General features: G+C 40.3%; 2 protein-coding genes across 2 annotated transcripts; both read right to left on the bottom strand.

The window, feature by feature from the left end:
* Positions 1–848: 848 nt before the first annotated feature.
* Positions 849–4,595, bottom strand: LOC100820927 (endo-1,3;1,4-beta-D-glucanase). Its single transcript, XM_024461178.1, has 7 exons — positions 4,353–4,595; positions 4,221–4,242; positions 2,932–3,055; positions 2,024–2,114; positions 1,828–1,917; positions 1,640–1,743; positions 849–1,174 (listed from the first exon to the last, which is right to left on the bottom strand). The coding sequence occupies exons 1-7, from the start codon at positions 4,561–4,563 to the stop codon at positions 1,034–1,036; spliced, it is 783 nt and encodes a 260-aa protein (XP_024316946.1). The 5' UTR covers positions 4,564–4,595; the 3' UTR covers positions 849–1,033.
* Positions 4,596–5,061: 466 nt separating this feature from the next.
* Positions 5,062–8,574, bottom strand: LOC100845302 (BTB/POZ and MATH domain-containing protein 2). The gene is made up of 2 exons (XM_024461177.1): positions 7,450–8,574; positions 5,062–5,198 (listed from the first exon to the last, which is right to left on the bottom strand). The coding sequence occupies exons 1-2, from the start codon at positions 8,547–8,549 to the stop codon at positions 5,162–5,164; spliced, it is 1,137 nt and encodes a 378-aa protein (XP_024316945.1). The 5' UTR covers positions 8,550–8,574; the 3' UTR covers positions 5,062–5,161.
* Positions 8,575–9,078: the final 504 nt, after the last annotated feature.

The following is a 9,078-nucleotide window of genomic DNA, read 5'->3' as shown; positions in this document are numbered from 1 at the left end:
CTTGTGAAAATTAAATAATTTGGCCCCCTCAAAACATGAAAATTATAATTTTTGTCCCACCAAAGCTTTTTGTTAAGCTCCGCCACTGATTAGATGGCTCTAATAGCTGTGTAGATCATAAAAGAGCACGCATTGTCATATACTCCGTCCGTCCAGTAATGGATGTCTCAAGTTTGTCAAAATTTAAATGTATCTAGACATGATTTAGTATATAGTTGCATTCAAATTTAATTAAATTTGAGACATATTTTATTGGATGGAGTAACCAGCAAAATTTTAGGGGTGTTATAACTTAGCCCCATCTTTTATTCATTACTGGGTCCGCCACGGCAGCAATGCACTTCCACCGTATGAGATACCTGCGGGGCGGCGGCTGCAACATCTAGGAGGCGTTGGCCGTAGCAGCTCTCCTGTGGCAGCCCAGGTGGCTTTGCTCCACTGCAGGCTACAGCGGCACCGACGCTGGTTGTGGCGGTGCCTGCGGCTGGCGACCCTAACAGCGAGGAGTGTCCCATGCAGGCTGCGAGAGCGTAGTGGATGGTGCCTCAATGCCGAGGGGAGAAGGGAATTTGGGAGCAGAGGGAGTGGAAGGTAACCGAGGCGACGGGAGAAATGTGAGAGGGGATCGGGGGTTTCTCGAATCTTAAAGCGCAGCCACTTGAGGCTATGCAGGGCATGTGTCCCACATAGATTGTCCGATACAAGTAATTAATCTTTTAGTGAAGTCAGTTTGCTTATTGTTTGGCTCTCAAAACAATCTATCCGGCTAGACGGTGAGGATAGTAGAAGCACCAGCATGTGCAAGCTGAGATGCTTTCCCCGACGAGGATATTTGGAAAAATTACCCCTTATCCCAAACTGTAGCTCTTTATAAAATAATTACATGAAAATGCATTTCATAAAGTTCCACATAGATTCACAATACAAACATGCAATGTACAGAGTTACAGACTAACGAAGGTTACACTTTGCACGGCTAAGAAATTTTATTTGGATGAGTACCAGACTTGCATGATTAGCTTTTTCGTCTGTTTCATTTGAGGTATTTGCCGAACCAGTCGAGCATTAAGGCAAAAGCTTCTTCAGCGGTTTTAACTGCCGAAGGATCGGTGGAATTGTATCTGCAAGCAAAGCCATGCGCTACTCCTGGAAAGATCTTGCCATAGTATGGAATCTGCAACAATCAACTTTATATATGAGGCTTAGTTCTTACAGTAGTAAAGAAGACTTGTTTCAATGTGAGTGAGAAGTCGGGAGTGTAAAAGGAACATGGACAATCATTGCGCAAATTAATGAAATATGAGTTGTTGTTCCAAGAAGAGGTTTTATTTCTTCATTTCTGTCATGTAAATGTGTCAAATCCGGACCAGTCAAAACCATCATGATGATCTAACAAGGGATCATTTCTGGGAGATTTTCTCTTCTGTCTAAGTTGCAATGTTAGTCCAGCACTTTTCAAAATATAATTTTCTATAGCGTAGATGAAGCATAAGAATCTTTGTCTGTTAGGCTTCAGTTTTCAGACGAAGATTCTTGTGCTTCATCTATGATATAGAAAATTATATTTTGAAAACTGTGCTAACATTGCAACTTAGAAATATGTTAATGCATTTTGTATAAAGTGTCAACGGTAACTCACCTTATCACTTCTTTTACGCAGGGCATGCACAAACTGATATATAAATTTTTGTGGTGTAGTTGTGTCGTTCTGAGCTCCAAGGATCTCTATAGGGCATTTGACCTCTGAGTGCAAGATGGACTTTCAAATAAGAACAAAAGTAATTCATACTGAAACCAACCACTGCAGCAAAACAAACAAAACTTCACCTCTCATATCATCAACAACGACTGATGAAGGATGGGAGATGACAATTGCTTCTACCTCGTTCATTTTTGCTATCTCAACTGCGAACTTTCCTGACAATTCATCAAGGAAGGGAATTGAATTAAGTCTAGTTGCAGGCACATAGCAAGAATATTCATTCACTGATATCGTCAATAAATGTGTGTTGATTTCACTAACCGCCCCAGCAATATCCTCCAACTCCAATAATAGATTTTTGCTTCTTTTTCAAAGTTGCAAATATTGGTTTAGCATCTTGAGCTGCTTTTACCTATAAGATAAACTGAGATAATAAGACAACTATTTAGGAAGATTAATTACTCAAGGACATAGTAGACGAAGATGTTCTTATTTTGGTATAGCCCACTTCTTTTTTAATACTCCCTCTGTCCAACAAAAGATTCTCAAGTTTGTCAAAATTTGGATGTATCTAGATGTGATTTAGTGTATAGATGCATTCAAATTTATTTAAAGTTGAGACATCCTTTGTTGGACGGAGGGAGTACAAAACACAACGTGGTTTTAAGCGTCGAGAGAAATATAACTGATATTTTTTTTGACAATACAACATTGATGAAAGCACTGAACATAAGAAAAGTCGGTGTACAGGTAGGCCATAGACCACAATGATTGGCAAACAATGGAATGAATTAATCAATCGTTGTCGAGTGGCCCAACATTTTTTTTATACTGAGTGGCCCAACATTTGGTTTCCAGAACGACACAACTGGATTGGCTGATGGACCATACAGAAAGTGGTTGTGCATTCTATAATAAGTCCTCCATGGACATGCCAATTGACAACAGGGATCACGAAGGAAAAATAAAACAGAGGAGGGGGTAAGGACGGAGAGGAGGGAGTGACGGAGCCCAGGCCATTTTTCACATCTCCAAAATTTGGTTGTGCACGTAACCGTTTGGCATTATATACGAATGGACCATAATGACACTCCAAAGATGTGATAAAGTTATGTAAGAGTAAAGATTCTGAGTTTCTGACATGTCGTATATTTGTCAAAAAATGGCAAACAGATATAAAACATCAAAAAAGAAATGGAGGGGGGTGGGGGGTTATAGAATTGCATTACCGGAGAATGATCATCAATCCATTGGGTGATGTTTATACTTGGGTCTCCTGTGTAAGGTTGCCCATTGAAGAAATCAGGCACCACAATGTAGTATCCAGCTCCACCAACTTTGTCGGCTATCTGCCTTGCTTGTCATGTGCAGCCATCATACATAACCATACATGATCCTAATTTAGAATTTTAGAGTAATAGATAAAACCATAAATGATTCTAATATGAACTGATAGATACATAAGTTCTCGACCGGAACAGGGCTCTTTGTTTGGTCATAATATCAGTTCACTTTTCAACTTATTTGAGTGGCATGCTCGTACCTTATTATTATCTGAGAAAGAAGAAAGGTTTATGACTTGCGATATTCTAAGACAGGGCTGTGCACGTACTATTTATGACACAGTACACTGTAGGGTCTGATAAATTGAAATGTAGTTCTTGGTTTCGCATATAGTTATTTGGTTTATAATTTCAAAGCAAGAAGAATTTTGTGCTACATAATGGCTGGACACATAATTGTGAGTGTCTAATTTTCTTCTAGGCATTTCTTCTACCCTCCGTCCAACAAAGGATGCCTTAACTTTGACCAAATTTGAATGCATCTATACACTAAGTCATGTCTAGATACATCCAAATTTTGACAAACTTGAGATATCTTTTGTTGGACGGAGGAAGTATGAAATTCCTCTAATTTGCAAGTATTTGATTTCTTAAGTAACTTGATACTACTACTGTATCTCATAGAAAGAAGAATTTATAGCTATTGGTTCATAAAAAGCTGAGTATTTAAACATGAGTGATGCAGCGTACTAGGAATTATCTGATATAAGTCGGTTCTCATGTCTCTGTCGAAGATGGCTGCATAGGCTTGACTAAAAGGTTAGTCTTTTCTTTTTCTATTTAAGAAAAAAAAAGAAACAGATGAATTCAGTCCACATCATTAGTTTGTAAAATAGGTCTGCTTTCTTTTTCCTTCTGGAACCGGAGGCAAAAGTTGGTCTTCCTTTATATACAGTTGTTCATGAGTCCATTTCACTTCATTGGAGGAAAGACAATGTTGAACCACCAGAATCAGATGAACAAATTCGTTGCGAGGATGCTGGTTTACTACAAAAAAAAATGATATTGCATTTCTTGTTTTCTGTTTTTGTGTCTTTTCAGTCCTTTCTGTTTGCTACAATAACTTGTATGATTACTTGTGACCGTTTGAAGTCTAGTTGGTGTAGACACAGGGTGGTAAAGCTCTATAAAAAAAGAATGAAGAAAATGAAAACAATGGAGTAAGAAGCTCAAACCTCAGCAATGGCGCTTCGAAACCTGAAAACAACAAGGCATGCAACAGCCAAATTCAGTGACATCATATACCAGCTTTTTCAACATATTTACTCCCGTACAGGTGCAATAACAGTTTAACCCAATGAACTAACCGAAGATGTCAGAGGCCAGGACGATGGCCCGGTTGGAGTGGATGGAGCCAGCGACGTAGGCCGTGAATCCAGCCAGGTTGTCGACGACCTGGCCTACCTCATTGCCGCCTGCAGTCAGGTCTGGTGGGTTTTCAAGGCACTGTAAGTGCAAGGAAGCGGTGGCGGTCGAGGCTAGGAAGAGCAGGCATGGGTAGAGCAATGCCCGAGCCATGGCCTTCGTACTTACTCTCACTGTGTTCAAGTCTCTTGTTGCACCCCGTGATTTATATAGACTACTGGTTTTTGCTGCTTTGCAGCAGTAGGTAGCATCGACAAGTGGGTTCCGTCCACGTTGCTATTGTGCTTGGCTTCTTTCCATATTTTCTTTCTTATCTTCTTGTTGCTTTCTTTTATTTGATATATACGTGGTGTGCTCTGTTTGGGCGCATCTTGTTTTGTGCTTTCTACTGGCCCAATGGCTGCTAATGGAACCAGAAGATAACTAAGGGTTGCCATCGTGCTTTGATTTATTGTTCTTCTTGCATTCTAGTCGACCTCACCCGGGATGCTAGACATAGCAGAGGATACAGGGAAATGACATGTATGCACTGTGCTATTTCTTTACATGAGATATAATTGATGTTGAAACAGTAATGAAGAATCTAAAAAAAGTAAAAAATGAAATAATGAAAGCATTATTGAGATGCCTCTGATTGAACCAATCAAACTGATAAAATCGCGAGCATAATCAGTTACCAGCATGAAGTGAAGATGAGCAGAGTTGCATGGCAGATTTTCTTCAATCAATATCCTTACTTGTACTGTAAGTTTCAACTTGATCCCTGAATTCTTCTTCCCTTGTATACCCTATGGTGATGATAGACAAACAAGAAAAATGACTGCATATAAAATTATGTGTGTAGACATAGATTTCGTGAGATTAACATTCAAGTGGAAAATAACTTTGATGGTTCTTAATCCACAATCTAGAACTTCATTGAGCGCAATTGAGCATCTTGTAGAATCCTCCAATGGATGCCTAAAAACACTACCATTAACGGTCCAGGTATGCAACAGATGGTAATTGCAAAAGCTCAGACTTGGTTACAAGTGAATAATTAAAAAAAAAGACACTTTATCTGTATCAACATACATGGTAATTCCGAGCTAATTATGTTATCTTCAACAGTACAGTACTACTGCAATTTTGCTATTTAAAAACTGTAGCAATGCTTAAATTCCGACTGATAGCAGATTGGCTAGTTGCCTTTTTTCTAGAAAAAGCACATTAAACAAATCCATAACAGTATAGATCTTCATCCGAATAAAATGAAAATTGCGGCAATAGATATATACGTTACGGAGCTTGCTAAGCTAGGAACATCTTTGAGCTGTAAATTTTCAACCCACTTCGGCCTACTAAGACCACTTCCAGATGTAATATCCGGTTAGCAAATTGTAGGCAAAGTGACCAACGAAATATGTGTTACATAGTTATCTGACTTCTACTCTTTGTTCCATAATTAAGCTGATACAAAAGAAGAGGCGTGTTGGTGCACTGGATTCATTCAAATAACCCCAACGTCCTAGCTTGATAATTCGATTTTGAGTTCTTTTAACTGAACAGTTGATTCATAAAGAAAGGTTTTTCTGATGAGAGAATCCAAAGAATTTGAAGTTTTTGCTGCCTCCGAAAAACAAAGAACGTAAGCAACTATCTTGTAACAAAAAAAAAACTGCAAACTAGATATTGAGCTGTGCTAGTCTATAACAGAGTATAAGTGGATAACTGTACATTGATTAGTTGATACTAGTACCTATCTGCTAGTATTACGCCAGAATTAACTATAGATATCGTCATTGATTACTTGATACTGGTAACTAATCATGAAAATGAGCACTCATGTAGTGAGGTCTCTGAAGATTACAGCATGCCGTATGGTTAATAATGATTGGTTGCCCTGATTCACAAATCACGATGGTCTAATATCATTCATCATCATAATTGATTACTCGATTTGTTCAGCTCATTTGATAACGGCATACCCTCTGGTATGCATAAACCAGGAGCTATTAAAAAAAGTAGGCATGGACAAGATCAGGACACTGAAAATCTCTGAGCGATTCTGGCAGCTTGGCGCATATGACTTGCTAATGTTTCAGTTCAAATGATCTTAGTAATAACTATAACTGCCAACCAATTAGATTGAATTAAGATTTTCCTCAGCCCCTTAGCTTAAGCCCATAAATATGATTTTGAACAAAAAAAAGGCAACTGCAAATTCTGCAACCTTCCTGACCATGTCATAACTCTCATGGTTACTAATCCTAACATCAAGTCTTAAGTCACTGTAGCTAAGCTTGATAAGACAATGAAATTTAAGTACTTACAGAGAAAGTACTAGTTCCTCAATTCGGTTTTAAAGTTTTAGTTGCACAGTTGGTTCCAAAAGCTCAAGTTTTTCTGATAACTGAACCCAAAGAATACCAATTTTTTGCTGCCACTGAACAATAAGAAAGTAAGGTACTACTCCCTCCGATCCTAAAGTATTGTCTCAAATTTGCCAAATATGGATGTATCTACTCTTAAAAGGCGTCTAGATACATGTAATATTTCGACAACAATTTAGGATCGCAGGGAGTACCATCTAAGGAAAATGTAAACTAGGTATAGGGATGTGCTACTCTGGAACAGAGTATCACTGGTTAACTGTATATGTTGCAGTATTGCTGTTTGTTAATGTTCCACCACAGTTGACACTAGATATTATCATGGTGGCTCATTAATAAAGTTTTAACTGCTTTGAGATATAAAATGAGCACTCATTTACTGTTAGTCAGCCAATCAAAACATCTTTGAGAATACCAGTGATCTAGCACAGATTCATATATAAGGTGATGCATGACCGCATCCAAGACATGCAATTTGCAAAGTGTGCCCTTCTCCAAAAGATCTGATAACCAGAGGAGACAAGTTGATCTCAGGTGGCTACATGCTCACTATGCTAACTATCTGAAGTTAACTAAAAGATGAGCATACTAAATCTTGTGAAATTTGGTTGCCCTCTCAAAGATATCGAATATGAGAGCAGGACAAGATCTTTTAAGGTGTACATACCCTTGGCTTTCCACCACGACATCCATTCTGTTCGACGAGAGGATAAATTCAACGCAAGCACCTTTGAGCTTGCTGCAATTATGTTGGTCAGCCAGACCTAATGTGGCCGCCACAGTATCAACATCAAGACTCTTGCAAAGAATGCCTTCGCAAATTAGCCTCAGCCTATCCATGGCATATCTGTCTGCAGCCACAAGCAAATGCTTAATAAGTTCTTTCTTATCATTGCCAATGATCTCATCCATGGAGGGCAAGGAATCAGTATAGATAAAGTGAAGCAAGGCCTTGAAAACAGCAGGCTGCATATCTTCGACAGTTATGTACTTCCGTCTGGTCTTGTTGCCCCTCATCGGTCCATAAAGCTCTGCCTTGAACACCGGTGACCGCATCGCGAGCACAATCTTGTGAGCAGGAAAAACGTCCTTTTTAACCTTGAATATTACATCTGCTTCCTCCTTCGCCTCTAACAATTTTCCAAGATCATCTGACAGATCGGAGGGTGGCACCTGGACCTCAAAGTCCAACAAGGTCAGTTCAATCCGTGGTTCATTGAGAACAACGACATCACACTCGATCAGAAGGCGGTCGTCCCTCAAGTACGGCGATGCTTCAAGATCGCTCCTTTTCATGAACCTCCGATGGCCCCAGGTCCGGTTTGCATCATCGAACACCAATGGCTGGACGCGGTAGATGAAATCGGTGGTGACCGGGTTGATCAGCCTCAAATCGAAGCCTGCCCTCACCTTGGCGTCCTTGGACAAGAACACGAGGAAAGCCGAGACGTGGTCGTTGCTATCCTCGGTGTTGTCTCCGTCGGGGTAGTAGCGGATGCACCAATGGTAGCCGCCGGCAGCGAAGGCGGCGGAGCGGACGGATTTTCCATTGCCGAGGCCCCTGTGGTGGCTGTACCCGATTATCTCGAACGCGTGCGTGGCCCGGGCCGTGTCCAGGACGGACCTCGACACCGTCTTCGTTCCTGCCATCTGGGGTGCTGCCATTGCTGGAGTTCGTGCGGTGGGATTTGGGGCGGCGGCGGAGAGGGTTTCGGACCAAAGACGAAACGGGGGCTCCGCCTGAGCAACTCCAGCCGTCCCACGCATTTGGCGTACAGGGCAGCCGTGGGCAGCCGTTGTTTAGGATACGTTTGGTTTGAGGCCAATATCTATCTGCCAAGCCAATTGTTTGGTCATTGAATTTGGTCTTTCTGTTTGGATGATTGCCAATTTTTTTGCTTACCAATGCTATTTTGCCAATTTTAGTTTTTTTTTTTTAAAATTGGTCAAATCATGGGCAAGCAAAAGGTTCACCGATATTTTGGCAACCAAATTTTGGCAAGGCAATGTTGGGCTAAAATCAAACAGCCCCTTAGACCGTTTGGGGGGCGGCGGTGCAAAAATAATTTTAGGGTTAAACCAACTCCCCAAAAATTAAATATAGGCAAAATTTAATTAAATTTGATGGAATTTAAATGAAGTTGGTGAAATTTAACTAAATTTGACGAAATTTAATTAAACATAAAGTTTTTATTACATAATTTTAAAATAAAAAACGGCCGCGCTAGTCGCTGAAGTCGGCGAGTTAGGCGTCCTCGGAGTTGAGGGTGATCAGCTCCACCTTCACCTACGGCTT

Source organism: Brachypodium distachyon, chromosome 3 (assembly GCF_000005505.3).
Source record: "Brachypodium distachyon strain Bd21 chromosome 3, Brachypodium_distachyon_v3.0, whole genome shotgun sequence".
Classification (NCBI taxonomy): domain Eukaryota; kingdom Viridiplantae; phylum Streptophyta; class Magnoliopsida; order Poales; family Poaceae; genus Brachypodium; species Brachypodium distachyon.
The sequence above is the reverse complement of the archived record's forward strand: the minus strand, read 5'-3'. Positions and strand labels throughout refer to the sequence as shown.